The sequence below is a fragment of the Archocentrus centrarchus genome, chromosome 10 (assembly GCF_007364275.1).
Source record: "Archocentrus centrarchus isolate MPI-CPG fArcCen1 chromosome 10, fArcCen1, whole genome shotgun sequence".
In the NCBI taxonomy this organism is placed as follows: Eukaryota; Metazoa; Chordata; class Actinopteri; order Cichliformes; family Cichlidae; genus Archocentrus; species Archocentrus centrarchus.
Genome location: NC_044355.1, coordinates 1439304 through 1461906, shown reverse-complemented (window position 1 = coordinate 1461906; position 22603 = coordinate 1439304). Strand labels below are relative to the sequence as shown.

Genomic DNA, 22603 nt, shown 5'->3' with positions numbered 1-22603 from the left:
GTCACTGCAGGAAACCGTTTCATTTATAGAAGCCTAACAGACGTGTGCACCAACAGACTGACTGCTTTCGACGTCTGATCGTGCCAACATGCAGGTCCCATAAAGGCCCATTAAGAGCCAGAATACGGGCCTGATGTTAAAGGTTTGGCACGGCTCTCATGAAGGACTTTCCCAGCTAGTCGAGTCCTCTTGGGCCACGTCCACGTTTTAGATCAGTGAAAATGGAGGATTGAAAAACGTTTTCAGAAATCATTTCCATGCATGTTTTTTTTAACTGTTCAAACACCTGAAAACGGACCTGGGTCATCCCTCTCCCTGGTGCCAACAATGTCACCTTATCTTCCTGCTAATTTCAATCATATTCAAACGTACTTTTATGTAAGTGAAAGCAGAAAAAGCCTCTCTAACCTTCAGACTGCTGCAAGGAAACAAATAAGACAGGAAATAAGGAAAAGCCCAACACGTCCTCTTTAATGTCCACATACAGAAACATTTCACGGCCAACATCACTGCAGCAGGACAGAAATCTGATTTCAAATATTTATTAATTTAACTGGTTTAATGAAGCTGAATTTAGTGCTTTTAAAGGATCATTACACTTTTTTCCAGCTTGCTGTGTTCCCATTCACGTCTCGCCTCCGTGGGGCAGGCCGACCCCCACCCTGTGAACCAGTATCTACAGCACAGCGTGACCCACAGAGACGGGACGTCAACCAGCGAGTCAAACAAGACAAACAGAAGAACACACACGTCATATTAAAGGAACCCCCCCCCCGCACACACACACGCACACACACAAGATCTCCACCAGTTCAACCAGTCACACCATTAAGGCACATTTACAGGTGGCTTGTTCACAGAGGAGGAAATTGGTCTGCAGACAAACAAACATGCACGCTGGATCAATGTGTCGTCAATAATCAGAAACACTCGCCCAGCAGTCAGGTGACCTCATCCACAGGATCAGTAAAGTCTTTGGTACCAATAAGGACACTTGATACAATCAATCAATCGAGATGATTTACGGCTCATCGATCAGAGGAATCAGCCCCCACTTTCTTTTTCCTTTTGCTGGAATTGAAATGAGCAGATCATCAGTCAGTTTTGATCAATTAGGAATATAATCCACTGAACAACAGACACGTCTTTTATTTTGGTTTGAACTTTGGCTGTAAAAAGAAATTTGATTACAGAAACATTGATTATGGATCAAAACCCCTATTCTTAAAAAAAGGGTGACACACACACACACACACACACACATACATACATACAAAATCAATTACCCATAATCCCCCCCTGATTGTCTGATTTTCAAAACAAAAGCCCCATTCAGGAAGTGTCACCGCAGCCTCTGACTCGCAGACGGAGCGAGCTGATTGAGTCCAGCTGACGAATCAGAGATGAGTACTTAAGGCCCCAAAGAGGGAAACAAACTCCACAAACCACGAGTCTGTCTGTGCAAAAACTAAAGAGAGAGAGAGTCCAGCAGCTCTGGATCAGAACCAGAACTTAAAGCTTCAAGTGTCAGAGGCATGGTGTGGTCATGAGTCTGGGTCCAGCGCCACAGACCCTTCACGGCTTCCCCACGTCCACGGTGATCTTAGTGAACAGGTCCAGCTTCTCCACACTCACCACCCGGTAGCTCAGAGAGTTGATGCCGTCTTTGTGCATGGTCTCCCTGGTGTGGGCGATCCGGTTAAACCTGGAATCAGAAACGCATCCAGAACCTTCAGAACCAACAGCCTCACTCTTACAACCATTCCCACAGTTAACCTTTATTTAACCGAAGATGCCGTGGCTCTGCACCTCTGAGGGTTCGGCTCATTCTTCTGGTCTCTGTTGTGTCGGATCATGCGGCACTTCCCGATCTCACCGCTGGGTCTGGAGATGGACATTCCTCGAGACGTCACCCTGAAAACAACAACGGCAGCGTGAGGACGGCGGCGGAGGTTTCACCGTCGTTATAAATGTGGCGTCCGCTCCGCTGCACTTCTGTTCACGTTAAAGCATCTGCAGCAGTTTGAGTCTTCAGATTTAAAATATGCTTCTAACCTTTTAAACAATATTCATAGCATTTTATAAATTATTTTTATTCTTTTTTCCAGGCATTTTTAAAATAAAGTTTTATATTTTTCTGAAATTACTATTCTTCATCATTTTAAAAACTAATTTTCCATTTTGTAAATTTATTTTTATTTTTTTAAAAATCAAAATTATATGTAGGTAAAATGTGCAGCACTGCTTCAGAGTCATTTCACTCATAGTTTTTGATTTTCCTCTCGTTCTGCTTCATCTCATTTCTGTGTCGTCGGCCAGGCTTCATTTATTCTCGTGTCGGATCATCAGCTGATTAGCAGCACAGATCATCAAATACGTGCTTCAGACAAACGTGCACGGAGTATTCGTGAGAAGGAATCTGTTTCAGGAACGCTGAGCTGACTCGGATTCGCCCCGACTGACCCCGATGTGAACTGACGGAGGCCAAAAACAGAGAGAAGTGTGCTGAGTGTGAAGCAGAAAAACTGTTATATGACTAAACTGAATGGTTTTTATTGCTGGATACTGCAGCTGTGGTGTACCTGTGGACACGCAGAGTAAAGACTGCCTGTGAACTGTGTGTGTGTGTGTGTGATGAAAGGAGTGTGTGAAGCGTCAGGCGAACCTGTTGTAGATGTCGTCGTCCTCTCCTCCCCAGCCCCAGTAGTTGTTGGGAAAGCCGTTGATCTTCAAGTATTGTTCTTTACTCAGCGAAGAGACGCCTCCAAAGTACTGATTGTACGGTAACCTGCAGAGGACACACAGGTGGTTTGACTGTAAAAACACCTGAAGAAGTGATGATCGAGCCCCAAAGGAGAGAACACACTGATCCTGAGGGTGTTTTCATGGGCAGGCTGCTCTAAATGCTTAGTTTCATTTGGCATTTCTAATCTCGGGGGGAGGGGGGTCCAGAAACAAAGCACGGAGCCGGACATGAACAGAACAGGCACTCGGGCGGTAACAGCACGTGACCACAAACTCTGACAGAGCAGCAGCTGGAGGTGAAACGCACACGCCGGCTTCTTCAGGCTTCCTGACAGGAAACGCTGCTGCTCATGGAGAGCACAGACAGGAAACAGGAAAGGAGGTGCTCTTTCAGTACTGTCAAGAGCTCCGCCTCCACTGTCTACATCATTAACTCCGCCCACATCTATAAACACTGATTCAGTGCTGAGCACATCCAGACCTGAGCGCTGACACGTCAGCTGTGCAGCTACTCAGCAGCACCCTATAACATGACAGCTGCATGCTGGCAGGATGCTCTGACCAAAGCTGCTCTCTGGTTTTATGCCTCACAGCCTGTGTTTACAGACAGAGTATTCAGAGAAAAACTCAGACCAACAATCTCTGTTCCTCCCAAAATACCAATAATGACTTCAACCCCTTTAGTGTTAGACACTGCCACACACACAGTGCTACGATCAGCAGCTGCACAGCCTCTGCTGTGTTGCAGTGCAGGCTGGAGGAACCAGAAGAAGAGGATGATCTCTCAGAGCCTTCATGAAGATGAACTCATCTGCCTGAAATGACTTCAGCCTGATCTCTGATAATAATTACATGTATAATGTCAAACAGCATTGATGCTAGCCATCAGTAAATCATGTGAAGCACAAATAAACCTGTATAACCAACAGTAACAGCCAACATGGCGGCGGTTAGCCAACCAGCTGTGGTTTAGCTGCACAGCATCTGGCATTGGTGGCTTCATCGAATCAGCTTGGCTGTTATTACACTGATAATCAGGTACACGGTATATACTCTGCTCTCTCAGCTGATGTGCAACACGTCACAGACAGAACAAACAACAGAGCAACATAACTGAGCAGGACAGTCTGACATCATCAGGTCTGTTGTGACATCATCAAGACGCCTACCTACAGTTAGATAAGAAGAAAATGATTAACCATACTCTTTAACGAACATCTGCATGGCTCAGTCACACTAGAGTAAAAATTCAACTAGGAAAAAATAAAGTAGAATAAAATAAATATCGGTGGTTGCATTGAATTTTTTCACATTTGGTGACCAACTGCAAATATTTGTGCCGACCAAAGGTGACAGAGTCGCACACAACCTGTGATCGATCGCACAGGTTCCCTCGCGGGAAGCAACCTGTCTCCAAGCTCTCTCCGACAGATTATCGAAGGTTTGCAAATAACTATCATCTCATTTATAAACGCAGACAGACGTGCGCAACCCGTCTGCAAAGCATCTCCCTGAGACGGCGGCCTTGACTCCGCCGGCTGTGTTCTGCTTATACTCCCATATAAATGTGAGTTTGCTGAGCACCTGTGACATTTTGATCGCAGACCGACTCCGTCTTACGGCCGTGTTATGACGCACCGACAGGCAGAGTGGTCGCAGACTTTGGTCCCCATCTCTGAAGCAGATCACGAGTTCATTTCACACAGTCGCAATAATTTTGGTTGTGTTGCATCTCCATCCTACTGTGACTGCGGCACAAAGCAGCTTTACCTTTCTCAGCCCGTTATCACCTGCGGCGTCTCACCTGAAGCCGAACTTGTCCATGGACACGGACAGATGTCGAGGCTGGCTGAAGCACTTGTAGGTGTTGCGATCGTCCATGGGGATGAGGTCGACGTCGCTGAAGATGAAGCAGTTGTAGTCGTACTCCTTCAAGGCCTCCGTGTAGCCCACGTTCAGCAGCTTGGCGCGGTTGAAGGTCTCTTCGCCGTCCTGACGCACACCGACAAACACGTGGTTAAAAAACGTGAAGCCTCGGCCCACAGTGAAGACGTGCTTCATTAGATGAAACTGGATAATGTTACCCAACATTAACTCACCTGCTAACACTGATAAACTCAATAACTAATGTAGCAGTAACTAAAAAACCATTTATTACACTTCTGTTTATCATCTGTGCAGAAATAACAGAGGTCTAAGGCTGCAACTAAAGATTATTTTGGTAGCCGACTAATCTGTCAATTATTTTATCAATTAGTCAGCGATTATTTCAATCCTCCCTCACCTGTTCAACCCTGCCCACCTGTTACAATCACCCTGTTGTCTCTTACCACAATCAAAATAATGACCTACAAAAATACGAGTTTGAAACTAATCTAGTGTTTTTTAACATTAATGTGACATCACAATAAATATCAAATAAACGATGCATATTAAAGTGAACACAGTTTTTAGTTTTAATGAAAATATAAAGTGCAAATAAATAAAAATGTCCAAAAGTGCAAATCAGGCTTCAAATTAAATCAAAAATAATTTTTCTGTCCAAAAACCTCTGAAAAGTTCACAGATGATTCAGTTCATGCAGAGGTTTATTATTCAGCATGAACGCTGATAATGATGCAAGAAAGCAAACAGGAGCCAAAGCAGCCGCTCCTGCTGTCCTGCACTCGTTAGCCAACATCACTGACATGGTGCCGCTCAGCAAACATCATCCATGAGCGCTTGTCTCCAACAGGTAAACTAACAGAAACATGAGCAGGTATCGGCGACGCTCTGACGTACCCATCCAGAGCTGCCGTCACAGCTCCGGCGCGCCGCTCAGCGTCGCAGCGACACGGCCGTGGAAGGAAAGCTCTGCATTCAGCTTTATTTTGCTTTCACACCTCTGACAGTCTGTCTGCGTTTTCTTTCATTTCCTCCTCCCTCCTCTCTGCTCCGCCAGCGTTATGCTGCTTCCTGTACTGTACTGCAGTTATAAAGTCACATGATTAGCAGAAGAAAATGGATGGATGGTTTTTATAATATGACGATTCAACGTTAAAATTCCACGTCGACTCATTTTTTGCAGTCGACGTCATCGATGAATCGATGCAGCGCTGCAGACATTGTTTTTTAAGCTCACACAAACCTGTTGGCCTTGTCATGTACGCAGACACAAAGGCCTCTGTGATTCAAGGAAAAACCTGGTTTATTGTTGCTGTCACGCTGTGAGATCACTCGCCGAGAGCGAGGTTACTTCCTGCTTTATGTCAATACTAAGAGATTAAAGTCCGAGATTATCACGGTGAACACACTCCGAACGCCTCGGGGGAGAACTGCCGTGTCCGCTTTGTGTCACGCTGACAAAGGCCTCATGTAACATCCTTTAACCCACACACACCACACAGGTACACCCCCAGACAGCACAATAAGAATGTGAGTGTGACGTGTGAGTCTGTGAGCAGAGAGTGGCTGTAATGTTTGAGCAGCATTCAAATGTAAAACAAACATATCTGAATGGAGTCTGGTGTACACTTAAAAAAACATTTACTAAAACAGGAGCAACTGTTGGTGGTCTGCAGCTTTCATCAGTCACCCACCGATTCACAACCAATGTTTGAGGAGAGTGATGCTGACATGCACAAACTGGACATTAAATAATCTAATTGTTTCCCAGTGTGCATGTTCACCTACATGCACACTGGGAAACAAGCAGATATTTGAACAGGGTTTGGTGTTTTGGTATGATGATTTCTAAAGAGGAGGGAGCTGTCTGAGGCTCCGGGCTCTTTTTAAAGTGATCACAGCTGGACACATGTACAAACAGCTGGTCACAAACACACCTGTGCACAGAGATATCAGCAGATATCCAACATGCTGATCCCACTCCGAACTCTGACCTCTGCTTCCTCCCTCAAGATGAACCCTGAGCAGCCGCAGGAGCTGGATGAGAGAAACTTCAGGACGTCACGCTGCCGCTGCTGCCGAGCTAATAATAACTCAGGTTGCTATGATCCCGGTAAACAGACCTCAGGTGATCAGAGCTTACAGGTGTAAAGTGAGCCTGAAGATGAAGGGTGCATGCAGGGTTTGAGATTTTCTTTCCATCTGAATAAATGTGACCTAAAACTTCATCAGAGTTTCACACGTCCTGAAAGCACAGAACCTGGTTAATGGGTAGTTTTTAGTATCTGAATCTAACCGTGTAGTATTTACTAACTAAACGTAACCAGGTACTTTTAGTGCTTCAGTCATGTCAACGTCCATCCTCTAACCAAGTAGTTCATCAGAACCGTCAGATACTCGGGGTACCATTCGATACCAACATTCTGAAAACACGATGGTACTCGTTTTTCTTTGGGCTGTAGGTACCAAGCTGGCAATCCTTCCAGAGCTGTTAGTCTATCCTCACGTGCTGGAGAAGGAGAAGACAGAAAAGAAGAAAGCCCACAAACCTGTCCAGAAGTATTTAAAGTTTAAAGCTGAGACATTCATTATGACATGTTTGCCTTTACTGTTAAACTTAGAATAGAATAGAATGCCTCATCATACAGAATATACAATGAGACTGGAGGGCCACTCCTGTTCAGTACCATGCCTTTATTACAGACTTGGAAAGTTGCTCTGCATGTTCTCAGCTCAGTATGAATCTATGACTAACCTCTGACCGTTTGGAAACAGGTCTCTCTTGTAAATGAACCACTGAGTCTCAGTGGGACTACCTGTACAAACAAAGGTTATAAAAAAGAAAGGAACTCTGTGGAATTATCTCTGCTGTGGCTGTCAGACAGCCATTGTCCATCAGTGACGCTGATCTCAGATCAGATTAGAAAAGATGAGACTGGAAACATTAAACCTGTTTTTCTGCCGTGGTCACTCGGCGACACACCCGCCGAGGAACAAACTCTGGTTATTGGTGACTCTGTTTTGAGAAACGTGAAGCTAGAGACACCGGCGACCATAGTCAAATGTCTTCCAGGGGCCAGAGCAGGCGACATTCATGGACATTTGAAACTGCTGGCTAAGGCTAATCGTAGATTTGGTAAGATCGTTATTAACGTCGGCAGTAATGACACCCGGTTACGCCAATCGGAGGTCACTAAAATTAATATTGACTCGGTGTGTAACTTTGCAAAAACGATGTCGGACTCTGTAGTTTTCTCTGGGCCCCTCCCCAATCAGACCAGGAGCCACATGTTTAGCCGCATGTTCTCCTTGAATCGCTGGCTGTCTGAGTGGTGTCCAATAAATGACGTGGGCTTCATAGATAATTGGCAAAGTTTCTGGGGAAAACCTGGTCTTGTTAGGAGAGACGGCATCCATCCCACTTTGGATGGAGCAGCTCTCATTTCTAGAAATCTGGCCAAATTTATTAACCCTCCTAAAACCTGACTACCCAGGGTTGAGACCAGGAAGCAGAGTTGCAGTCTTACACGCCTCTCTGCAGCTTCTCTCCTCCTGCCATCCCCCCAAAACCCCATCCCCATAGAGTCGGTGCCTGCTCCCAGACCACCAAAAAACAAAGCTAAAATCAGCAAAAAGCTATTTAAGCATAAAAATTCAAAAACAATAAATAATACAGCTTCATCAACTGCACCAAAGAATAAAACAATTAAATGTGGATTGTTAAACATTAGGTCTCTCTCTTCCAAGTCCCTATTAGTAAATGATTTAATAATTGATCAACATATTGATTTATTCTGCCTTACAGAAACCTGGTTACAGCAGGATGAATATGTTAGTTTAAATGAATCAACACCCCCGAGTCACAGTAACTGTCAGAATGCTCGAAGCACAGGTCGAGGAGGAGGATTAGCTGCAATCTTCAATTCCAGCTTATTAATTAATCAAAGACCCAGACAAAGTTTTCATTCTTTTGAAAGCCTGACTCTTAGTCTTGTCCATCCTAATTGTGAAAATCAAAAACCTGTTTTACTTGTTATTATCTATCGTCCACCTGGTCCTTACTCAGAGTTTCTGTCTGATTTCTCAGACTTTTTATCTGATTTAGTGCTCAGTTCAGATAAAATCATTATAGTGGGTGATTTTAACATCCATGTAGATGCTGAGAATGACAGCCTCAACACTGCATTTAATCTATTGTTAGATTCAATTGGCTTCTCTCAAAATGTAAAGGAGCCCACCCACCACTTTAATCATACTCTGGATCTTGTCCTGACATATGGCATAGAAACTGAAGACTTAACAGTATTCCCTGAAAGCCCCCTCCTGTCTGATCATTTCTTAGTAACATTTACATTTACTTTAATGGATTACACAGCAGTGGGGAATAAGTTTTATTACAGTAGAAGTCTTTCTGAAAGTGCTGTAACTAAGTTTAAGGATCTAATTCCTTCATTGTTATGCTCTTCAGTGCCAACACAGTGCAGAGCAGCTACCTAAACTCTGCTCCCAGTGAGGTTGATTATCTCGTCAATAGTTTTACATCCTCACTGCGTATAACTTTGGATACTGTGGCTCCTCTGAAAAGGAAAGCTTCAAATCAGAAGTGCCTGACTCCGTGGTATAATTCACAAACGCACAGCTTAAAGCAGATAACCCGAAAGCTGGAGAGGGAATGGCGTCTCACTAAATTAGAAGATGCTCATTTAGCCTGGAAAAAGAGTTTGTTGCTCTATAAAAAAGCCCTCCGTAAGGCTAGGACATCTTACTATTCATCATTAATTGAAGAAAATAAGAACAACCCCAGGTTTGTTTTCAGCACTGTAGCCAGGCTGACAAGAGTCAGAGCTCTGTAGAGCCGAGTATTCCTTTCACGTTAACTAGTAGTGACTTCATGGATTTCTTTACAAATAAAATTTTAGACATTAGAGAAAAAATTATTCATAACCATCTCAAAGATTATTCTTCATGTTCGGCTGCTTTCAGCACTGCTGGTATTTGTTTAGACTCTTTTGCTCCAGTTGATCTTTCAGAGTTAACTTCAATAGTTACTTCCTCCAAACCAGCAACATGTTTGTTAGATCCCATTCCTACTAGACTGTTCAAAGAAGTCTTTCCAATTATTGATGCTTCAATCTTAAAAATGATCAATCAGTCTTTATTAGTTGGCTATGTACCACAGACCTTCAAGGTGGCTGTAATTAAACCTCTGCTTAAAAAGCCATCACTGACCCAGCTGTCTTAGCTAATTATAGGCCAATCTCCAACCTTCCTTTTCTCTCAAAGACTCTTGAAAGAGTAGTTGTAAAACAGCTAACTGATCATCTGCAGAGGAACGGTTTATTTGAAGAGTTTCAGTCAGGTTTCAGAATTCATCACAGTACAGAAACAGCATTAGTGAAGGTTACCAATGATCTTCTTAGAGCCTCTGACAGTGGACTCATCTCTGTTCTTGTCCTGTTGGACCTCAGTGCAGCTTTGATACTGTTGACCATAACATTTTATTACAGAGATTAGAGCATACTATAGGTATTAAAGGTACTGCACTGCAGTGGTTTGAATCATATTTATCTCATAGACTCCAATTTGTTCATGTAAATGGGGAGTCTTCTTCACACACTAAGGTTAATTATGGAGTTCCACAGGGTTCTGTGCTAGGACCAATTCTATTTACATTATACATGCTTCCCTTAGGCAGTATTATTAGAAAGCATTGCATCAATTTTCATTGTTATGCAGATGATACTCAGCTTTACCTATCAATGAAGCCAGATGACACACATCAATTAGTTAAACTGCAGGAATGTCTTAAAGACATTAAGGCCTGGATGACCTCTAATTTCCTGCTTCTAAATTCAGATAAAACTGAAGTTCTTGTTCTCTGCCCCACAAATCTTAGAAACATGGTGTCAAACCAGATACTTACTCTGGATGGCATTACTTTGGCCTCCAGTAACAGTGAGAAATCTTGGAGTCATTTTTGACCAGGATATGTCCTTCAATGCACATATTAAACAAATATGTAGGACCGCTTTTTTGCATTTGAACTAAAAGTGTTGGTTAATAAAGGAGTTTCTGTTTAAGAAGGCGTGACGATCATTTTGATTTGGTACTGAGAATCTTGTAATTCCACTGGTATCCTGACATCCCTGCTTTTTAGCACCTAAACCTAAGCAAACAGTTTTAAAAGCTTAAAACAAACGAGCAGTTTTTAAAGATTAAACCTAACCGAGTAATTGTTGCTGTCTGAGCCTAACAAGGGGAAATCAACCCAGACGCTGCAGGTCTGCTTCAGCTGGCGGACACACAGAGATCATCCTGTGACTTCATGAGCCACGAGGGCAAGTTGAGATCTGCTGCTCCTGCTGAAATCTGCACCTCAGCCGCTCTGCTATGCTCTTTAACATGTGTAATCATACATTTGTGTAAAAAACAAGTACACCCAAAATTCCTGTTTGCAGAATGGAAAAATGCACAGAGGTTAGTAAAGCTTCACAGGAAACAAATGCAGTAGAAACAAGTTGAAGCAGATAGAAAGAAAAAAAAAAAAAAAAAGAAAAGAAAGAAAAAGGAAGCCCGTATTACCAGTATGACCCCCTCAGCCAACACCAAGCAGGGGCCGGGCCTCAGCGTCTCCAGGACCACAGCCATTGGTCAGAAAGGCCTGACATGCAAAGGGAGGGGGGGGTGGGAAGGGCGAGGAGGGGCAGCAAGATAAGCACAGTGAGGAGGAGGAGGAGGAGGGACACAGACAAGAGAGAGAAGAACAACAATTGTGAGTCGGAGTGACAAACAAAGCAGAAGAAGAAAGTTCAGGTGGATCAATGTGAGGTTCCCTCTTCAATTACTGGACTCCATGCAGTTACAGCACACACACACACACATTTATTATATATGACAACTGTGCATGTCAGCTGACGCTCTGCGGTTTGTAAACAGTCGCTGTTAGCAATATTTATGACTTAAACCCTTTACAGTTTAAATGATGATGCTACGCTTGGTGTTTCCATCTGGCTCTGTGCAGCTGTCAGCAGAGTCACTGCTGTGCACGTACGTGTACGTCTCCATCAGCATGTCTGAACACTGAGGCAAAGCAGCAGATATCTGAATGGAGACAGAAACATCACCTGGTCTCAAGTTTGAATATATGCAGACTGAAGGTAAATTAGAGACATTTGAATGGAGTTTGTGCCTGCAGATACACAAAGCACTGAAATGTTGAGCTTTTCCAGTCAGCAGGAAACTTAGGAAACATGTTTACTTGTCTCTTTTATTAATGTTTTCTCTCGTATTTAATAAATATTCAGTCGTTAGGTCACCTGAGTTCATGTGGACAGGTGTAAACTGAGCCTGAACGTGTCAGCAGGTGGGACAGCAGCTCATTTACATGTTAATAAAGCCCGGGGCTGCTTATCGGTCCTCGGGGGTTCGATGACGGGCTTTTATCAAACCAAGCCAGACTGTTAACTTTACTGCCAGCGTCTCAGCAGAGCCCCTCAGACCAAACATACAGACTGTAACTATACGCAACGCTCTCGTTCCCACAGCCAGCAGCAACAACAAATTTCTAACAGGTTTTTAAAGGCGGCCTATTCTGCTCCTCAGCAGCTCTCCCCCCTTCCTGCTCTTTGACATCACCGCAGTAAAACCCCATTTCCTGCTGAGTTAAACACGTCATGCACACAATACAAAAATAATTCTCTGCCTCCGAGTAGCTGAATCACGTATAAGTTCAATGGTCAGCTCATAAAGCTGTAAAAGAACTGTTTAATTTGAATACAATTTGCTTTGAATGGACAGGGTTTTGTTGGGTTTGAATGGCAATAAGTGTGTTTAATTTAGTCCCCCTATTGAATCCCTGCTAAAGCTGATATGAGGACTGTGATAGGTTTTTACAACCAACTGATCTAGTCTGCATTGTGCTGATAAACCTTCAAGCAGTTTGTATATACAAAACGTAGTGAACACACCCTCTCTGTGTGCTTAAGGAAAAGCTGCCAGTCTTTCATCCTCAAATATTTAAGGAGTTTCCAGGAAGCCTCAAGGACCTGTTCAGCAGCATACTTCAGAGCCACTGCAGAACCTCCAGGCATCAGATCAGACTCTTACGTTACAAAGACTCACTAAATCCTGCGAGTAAGGTCTGAATAAGAGAAACGTTCAGAGGTCTTAGACACGCCCAAAACCTGAAACCAACCGAGATGTGACTGCAGTTCAGCCTCTCAGCTTTAGTTCAAGGAGTTTAACAAAACTATTCCATTAATTATCCTTTTTATGTAAAAGGCATGCAGCCTGAGAGGACTCATTAAGAGCTTTACATCTGGCATCTGATTGGCCACAGGCAGGGTTGTGTGATACTGACAAAAAATTGTATCTTGATATTTTCTGTAATTTTTTTTTGATAATGATAATAAACAATATTTTACATTATTTAAAAATGTGTTTGTAAAAGTCTCATATTTGACTAACAAACTAGTCAAATATGAGACTTTTAAGACTTAGAGGATATTAACAACATTATCCCGCTAGCATGGGAAGAACAATGTAAACTCCACAAAGAACGGCCCAGGAACCAAACCCAGATCATCTTGCTGTGAGTGAAGATGATCCTCCCCTAGGAATTCAATCTAAGGCTGTGGACTGTGATGCTGGGGCAGTGTGTTCACTCTGTTCCAGCTTTAGGTGTGTTGTTTACGCAGCTATGCTACCACACAGTACGGGCGTACCCAGCGCGCAGCAGCCTGTACTAAAGCACGAAGTAGCGAATGCGTGGAGTCGAGGCGTTTTCATTGTTGTCTTTTTACCCCAGTCATTAGCATACTCGTTAACATCCGCTCGCGCATCGTTAACACAGCAATTAAGATGTTATCGTAGACGATACATATCGCACACCCCGAGCCATAGGTCCATTTTACTTATAAGGTGGGTTCAGGTTCAAAAAGAGGTCAGAAAATACAGAATATCTCATTTTTATTGTTTCATCAGCCTATTGAAGATTTCAAATGACTTGTTAGGGACTACCTGCAGTACCTTTACAACTCCACTTTTATTATCTCCATGTTAAACATTAAAATATGAATAATTTAACTGCCCCTGCTTTTTATCACTGACAGCTGCAGGCTGGAAAACAAACTCCTGCCTTTGCACAGTACAGGTGAGCGACAGCGAGGAGGAAACACACAGACAACAGTTCTGCTTCAAATCTCTCCAAACTGATCATTTAACGTAAGCAAGGAGCTGAAGGTTGAATTCTGGGAACATAACCGGCCCTGTGAGGGTAAATATCCTTTCCGGATACACCATCACAGGCAGGAAAGCTGACGTATTATTTTAGCATTTGTGAAACCAAACACAGGATAAATGTTCTCTCACCTGCCAGGTAAACAGTGGAGCGTCTACACACCCCAGTTTTGTTTTTTTGCTTTGTTTAATCATTTCCGTGTTTAACACAGCAGCCTCACATCGAGAGCTTACCTGGTTGATGACGTACACCCCGTAGTCGAGCTGCTGCCTCTGCAGGATCGGGTGCAGGTAGTACAGCCAGTACTTGAGGTGTTCGTCTCGGTTGCGGAACGGGATGATGATGGCCACCTTCTGCAGCGCCTCGCAGTCTTTGGGTTTGAAGCGTCCGCCCTGCTGCAGGTTGGGGTTCTCTTTTTTTATCAGATCCAGGCTCATGGGGATGTTAAACTCCACCCGCAGGGGACCCACTGAGGACACAAACACCAACAAGGTTAAAGAGCTGGTACAACCATTTCAGGTGACCTCAGCAGAGAGCTCCGCCCACAGTCAAACACCTGAGCCGAGATTATTACAGAAAAGGAAAAAAAAAGAAAAAGCATGGTTCTTCTTCATCCCACTGAGGCACCTGTTTGTTAAATGAATAAACTGTTTAACTGACATGACTTCGATCATCCAATCTAATAAACAACATCAAATAACAACGAACTGTTTGGCCACATCCTCAACTCTGCTGCTCCACCCACAGATGCACCTTCCTTACAAACGTGAACAGCCTTTCTAAGAGTGTGGGATTTTTTTACCGAGAAGCATCGTTACAGCGACACTGTTACTCTTTGTGCTAGTTTATCTGCCACAGCCCTCATTGCTCTGTATAAGGAAACTTGTTTACCTCGAGGTGGACCACTGAGAAAGTTATTCTGAGAGAAGTCAGGATTTAAAATGAAAAAAATATATATAGGTAAAAAGAAATGGCCCTGAGGAGAGCTGGACTAAAATGTCTCTGAGGGAAACTGCTGTGATGAGTCTGCTCACATTATCGTCAGGAAAAGTTTAATGTGTTTGTGCACGTCTGCTCTGGTTTGCTCTGACTGAACCGATGTGAGCACAAACAGCGGGACAGGAAGCTGCTTCGTCCTGCAGAACATTTTCCAACCTTCTGCAGCTCTCAGTGTGTAATCAGAGAAATATGCTGCTGCAGAAAGAGGCTGGTTGGAGTCCAAACGGCTCATTAACACACACAGAGGTTCACTCTCTTCATCCAGAGAGCAGTTAGACACTGATCTCAGGTCAACAGCGTTCACACCGTCTGTATATTCACGTCATTTTTCTGTGCTGTGGTTTCAGGCACGTTCCTGTAACACTGACACCATGCCCGAGGCGCAGAGTGCTGCTCTCTCAGACGAATGCCGTGCTCCTCTCTGAGTCCAGAGTCCAACTGTGATTGGGCGAATTTGTCTCTGCGATGACGTGTCGAACAGAAACCAAACAGGACTCCCCAGCAGAGGAAACAGCAGCGCAGCTGGAACCGTTTTATCACATCCTTTGCTGTTTAGCCTTTAACTCGCAGTTTCAACACAGCTTCATGCTAACGTGTTCATCTTTAAGTCATTTCAAGCTGCCTCCCGTCGGTCACCCTTTGGGGTAAAGGTCTGAGGTCAGGCCTGCATGAGAATATTTGTTAAATATAACAGCCTCCAACCACCTTTCAGGACGTTAAATACATTTTAATATTTTTGTTTGTTTGTCCAAGGGGAGTTCATCTTGAGCGGAGTAAAAGATTTGGCAGTGGCTCAATTTTCATGTTTCCACCACAGTTTTTATTTACACGACACGGTGAAGAACAATCATAAATGTGTCGTAACTTTAAAAGACCTTTATTGGCAAATAAATCACATTTATAGTGTTGAGTCTGCATCATCTCCTTCTGCGATTCTCCACACATTCCTGCCTTATCTGTGCTCCGAGCTGATCCGTCTGTGGGCTCCTGCTCGTCCGTCTGCTTTTTAACGACTGACCACAGATTCTGGGATCGGGGACGTTTTCCTGCTCACGGGCCCAAAATTTTAATTTGATGATCTCTGAGCCACCGAGCGATCACCGCTCCATCACGCTGGATAACGTCACTGAAATGCTCCTGGATTGTCTTTGAGGACATTTTCAGTACGGCCCGTCCTTAAAAAGCAGATTCACGCTGATCGTTTTATCTGAGCTGGAAGATTTGGGCTGTTTTCAACCCTTCAGTGCTTGTTTGATTTGGGGGCTAAAGGAGCACCTGGATCTGGAAATATCTTATGGCATCGGCCTTAACGAGCAGATTTCAGCAGATTTTCCTTTAGTTTGAAAATTCAAACTGCGAGGAAAAAGCTACTCAGCAGTGAAGGCTCACTTCAGCCAGTTTGCCACAGATGAGACGAGTGGAAATAGTCACTGACCCAAATGGCCCAGCAGCTGGCCAATCAACTGGCCTGACATACTTTGTGCCGACCTCTGTAACCTCTAGGTGTTGTCGAGCCCTGAGGTGTCCAAAGGTGCGCTACTTGAGAAAATATTAGTTACTCGGCACCACAGTTGGAGTTGTTGGTCTCACGGAAACAAAGACGTGCTGTGCAGTGATGCCTTCACACACTCAAACTATCGATGACTTTGATTGCTCATTGATAACAGGATGATTAATAGTTTGTTCTAATAAATGTCAGTGATCATCTAAACAGAATTAATGTGACATCTGTGAGTGCAAAGCTAAACAGACTCACATATATGAACACCAGGGTTGTATGTTTGGTTTGCTGTGTGGAGGAAAAACCCCACAGACCCAAACTTTCAGAAGCTCTCTGGACTGCGATCATTTTCATGACTGAAACCAAGAACGCGAACAGGAAGTCGAGCTGGGTTCAGACTGGTTCACGCTCAGAAACCAAAGAGTGAGACGAAGCTGAGCATGCAGACCGAGCTGATCTGGAGGGTCTGAGGGGGTCAGAGGTCACAGCTGAGGAAACAGCGAGACCATCGGACTGATAACAAACAACCTGACCACAAAGTTACACAATCAGAGCCCGGACAAACACACAGAGAGAACGTTTATGAGCGAGTACACAGGATTTATACTAAAACTGTACCTGCACCATGAAATATTAAACAAGGTGTGCACCTGAAGACGGACACACCTGGATCGGCCTAATGCAACCACAAATGCAAAGAACCACGTGAGCCTTGATCCCCCCCCCGTAGATGGCAGTACTTGTTCTGCTCTCCTGTGAGTTAAAAGGTCTCTCTAACCAGAACCTGAAGCAGGCGGAGAACTGAGGCTGCAGCCCAACACGGAGGAGATGGTGTCTGTCTGTGGGAGAAGAGACTCACTGGACAGGCAGCTAATTATTGATGTGCTCTTGCAAATGAAACATGTGCACACTTCCTAAAGCGTGCACATGTCCATCTCACCACAAACGGAACACAAACCAGCTGGTCTGAATGTTCCTGATGAAGTGGACCTCTAAGCACGTCTGCTCTTATAAATCCCAACTTTTCCACGGGAAGTTTTTTTGTGTGTGTAAACAGCGGTTATAGACGAGGCCTCAGGTCTCAGAGTCCAGACCTCAGCTCAGATGTGAACAAACATCTGGTTTCCTCCACTCTGCCTCCTCTGAGACTCGTAAGCCTGCAAACTGTTGTTGCTGCTGTCGGCTGTTTCTCCCAAACAAACCACGGAGGGCGAGCAGCTTTAGCAGAAACCTGAGCTCAGACAGAAACCAAGGAGGAGGAGAAGGATGTACAGAAGCTCTGATTGGCTTGCATTATCTCACATCTGGAGAACATCCCAGCTCCTCTGACTGCATCCTCACACCAGGAGGAGGTGTGAGGAGAGAGGAAACACCTTGTTAGAGATCTTTAGATCACAGCTGGCTGACACTGAGCTTTAATGTGAGCCCAAACTACAAGGCTCAAAGTAACCGAACATCTGGCTGCAGCTGGGTGTCGCATCTCCTAAACACAGTTCTGGCTCTAACCTGCTCGAACTGATGTTAATTTATCTCTGAACTGCGGAGGATGGACTCGGGATGAACTCAGGAACAGCGTCCCCACAGACACAGCCCACTGTGCCGATCAAACCGAAGCCATCTGCAGCGTTACCGATTCGTGAAACTTAACGAGGAGGCAACTCATTGGGTCTGATGTATCCGTCCACCTCGTTAGTTAAAAACGTGACGACACAGTGGACAGTTATTCACAATTATCCTATTTTTAGTTACTTCAGTGTCACTGCATGTTCATGTGATGTCAGAAAACTTAGAAAGAAAGGGGGGGGGTTAACAAAGCTGCCAGCTCGGGTTAAGTTGGCATCACGTTCAACAACATGGTGGATAAAAGTAAATATTTGGCTAATTACAAAAGCTTTTGAGTGACACCGATGGGTGTGTGCATTATATATTATACATCTGCCTCCACATGATTTACAGCAACTTTTTCAATTCAGTTCCTTTATTTATAGAATAGATTAGAATGCCTTTATGGTCATTATACAGGATGTACAATGAGATCGGAGATGCGGGTGGTGCAGGTTCGAGTACCGGCCTGTTGCCCATTTGCCCGCGTGTCTTCCCCCGCATCTTCCCCCCCATTTCTTGTCTATCTACACTAAAAGAAAAAGCCGCTGTGGCCAAAAAACAGAAAACAAACAAACAAAAAACAAAAAAAACAACCAATAACATCTGTCTCATGAATGATATCAGGTCATTCTGAGTGAGAAACAGCGTTTCTGTCACAAGGTAGAAGCTGCACTCAGTTTTTGGCAAAGTGACTTTTATATATTTGTTTTTTACGAAGGTAAAAACTGTCACTGACATTAAAAATGTCTTTTTAAACAGAAATCACAACAAATATAACACAGATAAAAGTTATTCCTGCTTGCTGAACTCTTCTGACACGTCACTGACATTTTTTAATATTGGTTTTAGGAATACGACGACTTCCAAAGAGCTGAGAGGACTAATGAACATTTACCCTGATAATGAAATGGGCCCTGAAGCCACGGTGCTGTAGTTTGACACCAGAAAGATGCAGTACAAACTTCAAACTGGTGGGAAAGCTTTCATTTTATTCTTTAAAATCTACTGTGAATGTCATTCCTGCTGGCATCACTGCAAGTAGGTGCTCCCTAATGCCATAAAGTGGGAACAGGAAGTGATCTGTAGCTCGCCTGTGCAACAGGCAATAAACAGTTCAGGAATGTGACCTTAAGGCAGCAACATTCCTGAAGGAAACTCTCTGCCTGCAGCTTTAATTTATTTGTAATATCTTAGCAGTATGGGGCGGTTTGTTGGAGGGGAAGAGCACGTGAAGGCGTGTCTTCGGGTAGCTGTTGTCACGTCTCCACGGCAGAGAGGGATGAGCCGCAGGTAAACGTGAGCAGGAGAAACAGAGATTGTCAACTGAGGCTTCTTCAGAGTAACAACACACGAGTCTCGTCCTCGCCCTGCACGTTCTTGGTATTTAAGTAAAGACAACCGTGGTGAGACAATCACAGGGCGTGCTAACGAAGCAGCAGCCCTGGCCCTCAGACTGCAGCACATTTTCCTGAACATCCATCTCTGGACAGCTGTCTCCAGAGCACATCTGTGGGAATCTGTAGGCCATTTCATCTGAATTGTTCAGACAGCACCACTAAATTGTAAGATTTTTGATTAAAAACAGGAGTATTTTGTATTTACTTAATAAAAATGAAGAAAAATGTTCCGAATATGGTTTCTAAAACCAAAACCCCAACTCTGAAGTGGCCTCATTTCCTCTGGGTGATGTAATTTAAAGGACCAGTGCAGCATTTTGGAGCAGAGGTACAGTGACTACGTTTACTCCGGTGCTCGTGTCAGTGCTGGTGTCGGGTTCAATGAACCGGCGAAACCGTTACGTATGAGAACCCGCTCCCCTTTCTGTGCTGCAAACACGTTTTAGGGTCCAAACCAAACTACTGCAGCATCTGTGTGCAGCACAGAGGGAAACACAGACAGCGATTAGAGCAAGACGACAAGTACGCGCTTTGTGTCCTTTTATCTGTGATATGAACTGATACAAAGCAGCAAGTTCAGCCTTAGAGCCCAACCTGATTCACAGCCCTGAAAATCGCTTCGCTTTTCTCACACACCACGCAGTGAAATAGCGGTAGAAAACTTTACGTTGAGATATCAGAGCCACGTCCTTCTGCCGCTTTCGTCACACGTTATTGGTTCGAGTCCAGCTAGCTTGAGGTGCCGGAGTTAAACCCGTTTTTCGGCCGAGCACCGACCGCGTTCGCGGTGGAAGAAACGCTGAAAATACTGGCACCGGTGTTGTGCCAAAAAGTGATCGTCTGCCAAAAAGTGATTGCCAGAAAATGATTGCCCATATTTAAACTGTTGTAAATGACTTGCTGATCTATAATCTGTGAAAAATATGTCAAACATATCTCTCGTGAATGATATCAAGTCATTTTGAGTAACAAAGAACATTTCTGTCACAAGGTAGAAGCTGCAATCAGTTTTTGGCAGAGACTTTTATATATTCTTTATTTATCAGGGTAAAAACTGCGATTGGCCAGATTTTTAAAGAGATATGTGGTCAAGAGGGCAGCAGAAATCAGAACAAATATGACATTACACTCTATAAAGATATTTTCAGTGACCAAAGAGGACTGCATTTATTATACGTATGTGCAATAATGCAGAGTCATAAACATACTTGAATAACAGGTCATTTCTTCATTTTATATCTAAGCCCTTCATAAATCCTATTGACTACACTCTATTCACCAATATGAGCAAATACATTACACATAAAAGCACATAGAAACATCAAAAATCACTTTCTGGCAGACGATCACTTTTTGGCACAACACCGGCATCCGGTCGGTGGAAAAAGGGCGACGTGTTTCTTACCAGGTTCCCCGTGAAAGGAAAAGCATTTATGTAGCAAAAAAAACAAACAAATTTGAGGTTTATGAAATATTAAGTCCATGATTTTGAGAGCAAACGTGAGAAAATGACTCTGGATTAAAGGAAAACAACATAAAATTGAGGATTTGGAATTTATTTTAGTTTAAGCTTTTAAAAAAAGTGCTTGAACAGGTCATTCAGTCACTGAAAGCAACCCTGAGACTATTTTAGTGCTGTTTTTCCCATTGAAAAGTGGGGACACAAACCAGACAGTTTTCAACGTTTCTGGTACATTTTTACCCCAAAACGTTTAAACGTTAAACACTAAAAATTTGGATTTAGGAGGTTTGTGGAGTTTTTAAACGTCCAAACCTCCAAAACCGATTAAAGGTGTTTTCTGAGTTACGTTCTGGACCTGGCGCTCAGACTCCCTGGACCTCAGAACCGAGGGCTCTGAATAGACTTACCCAGCAGGGGAGACGTCTCGGGGCATTTCTCCAGCTTCTTCGCCGGCTCCTCCGGGGCTTTCGGTTCCTCCGGGGCTTTAGGTTTCTCTATCACAGGGTCGACTCCGGGGGTGTCCTCCGTGTTTCTAACCTCCGCGTTTCTAACCTGGGCTGGTTTCACGGCGTTGTGTTTGGACTGCTGGTTCTGAGCGAAGGCGACCCGGAAATCGAAGGAGCGGACATAGAAGACCACAGTGACGAAGATATGGAGGAAACACAGCAGCACCACCAGCTTACAGATCCGGTGGAGGAGGTTGAAGTTGACGGAGGGGTCTCCGGGCATCCTGGCTCACACAGTCCCAAAGGTGCTTCGTTAAAACCCGGCCGATGAAGCGGAAATAAAGTCTATTCCCCCCTGATCACTTAATGTTATCTGCGTTCACACTCCATTTTCCTGGAAGCTGGCAGGAAAGTTTCCAAGTTTTCCAGCGATATCTGGTTAAAATAAGACCGAAATCTCCCGGAGAGAAAGCGAAGAAGCGAGCTGTAAAGCTCTGGGCTCCGCCACCGTCAGATGTGGGCTAAATGAGTTAGCTTCCTCCGCCGTCCAGGTTTAAAGTAAATTCACAGCTAACCGTTACACGCACCTCGGAAACTCCGCCTAACGGCTCCTACGAAGTCCGCTAACGAGCGCTAAAAGTTCCGCGGGTCAGTCAGAACCAGAGCCGGGAACAGAAGACGGTGGTTCGGTCAGTGAGCTCCGAAGTTCCGGAGTGGTCAAACTTCGGTGCGGTGCGGAGGATCCCAGCCTGTCAAGGTGGCGAAACCACTCCGAACTCCTCCGGTTACACATTTTCAAAATAAAACACAAAACGCGCAAAACCACCGGGAGCGCAGTTTCACGACAGATGCTTACTGCACGATGTCATAAGTTACTTTCACTAATAAATCAAGAAGTTTCTGTTCACGCACCAGATGGATGTCAGCATAACCTATCCACTGATTTGTTTCTGCATTGACAAACCAATTTTTAAGTCGTTCAGTACCATTTAAACGACGCGTTTAGCAAATATACATGCATAAAACAAAGTGAATAATAACAATAATCACTGCGACTCTGAATTGGACAAGCGAAAGAAAGTAGATGGATGGGTGGATGGATGGACGGAATAATAATAATAGTAATGATTTTTTTTTTTTTAATTATTCGGTGATGACGTCACTTTTGAAACCAAGAATAAGGCTTTGTAGCCTATTTTTATTTTCATTAATTAACCTTTAGGGACTAAATATTAAGTTTCACCAGAAAGGAACGTCACCTTACGCTTAGCCAGAGATTTATTTTGAAAGCAAACACAACACAGTTTCCGCAATTTGTGGAAACAC

At 44.0% G+C, this 22603-nt stretch overlaps 1 protein-coding gene across 1 annotated transcript; it reads right to left on the bottom strand.

Moving 5' to 3' along the window:
* Window positions 1-445: 445 nt before the first annotated feature.
* On the bottom strand, window positions 446-22185 carry b4galt1l (DP-Gal:betaGlcNAc beta 1,4- galactosyltransferase, polypeptide 1, like). The gene is made up of 6 exons (XM_030739462.1): window positions 21239-22185; window positions 14101-14336; window positions 4550-4737; window positions 2666-2788; window positions 1810-1914; window positions 446-1705 (listed from the first exon to the last, which is right to left on the bottom strand). Exons 1-6 carry the CDS (start codon window positions 21558-21560, stop codon window positions 1576-1578), a joined length of 1104 nt encoding a protein of 367 aa, XP_030595322.1. The 5' UTR covers window positions 21561-22185; the 3' UTR covers window positions 446-1575.
* Window positions 22186-22603: the final 418 nt, after the last annotated feature.

Excerpts from the sequence above, each read along its gene's own strand:
- b4galt1l (XM_030739462.1), bottom strand. The coding sequence starts at position 21,560 with ATGCCCGGAGACCCCTCCGTCAACTTCAACCTCCTCCACCGGATCTGT. Across the intron at positions 14,337-21,238 it reads CGAGACGTCTCCCCTGCTGG|TGGGTCCCCTGCGGGTGGAG; the intron begins GTAAGTCTATTC and ends TTGTGTCCTCAG. Across the intron at positions 2,789-4,549 it reads ATGGACAAGTTCGGCTTCAG|GTTACCGTACAATCAGTACT; the intron begins GTGAGACGCCGC and ends TGTCCTCTGCAG.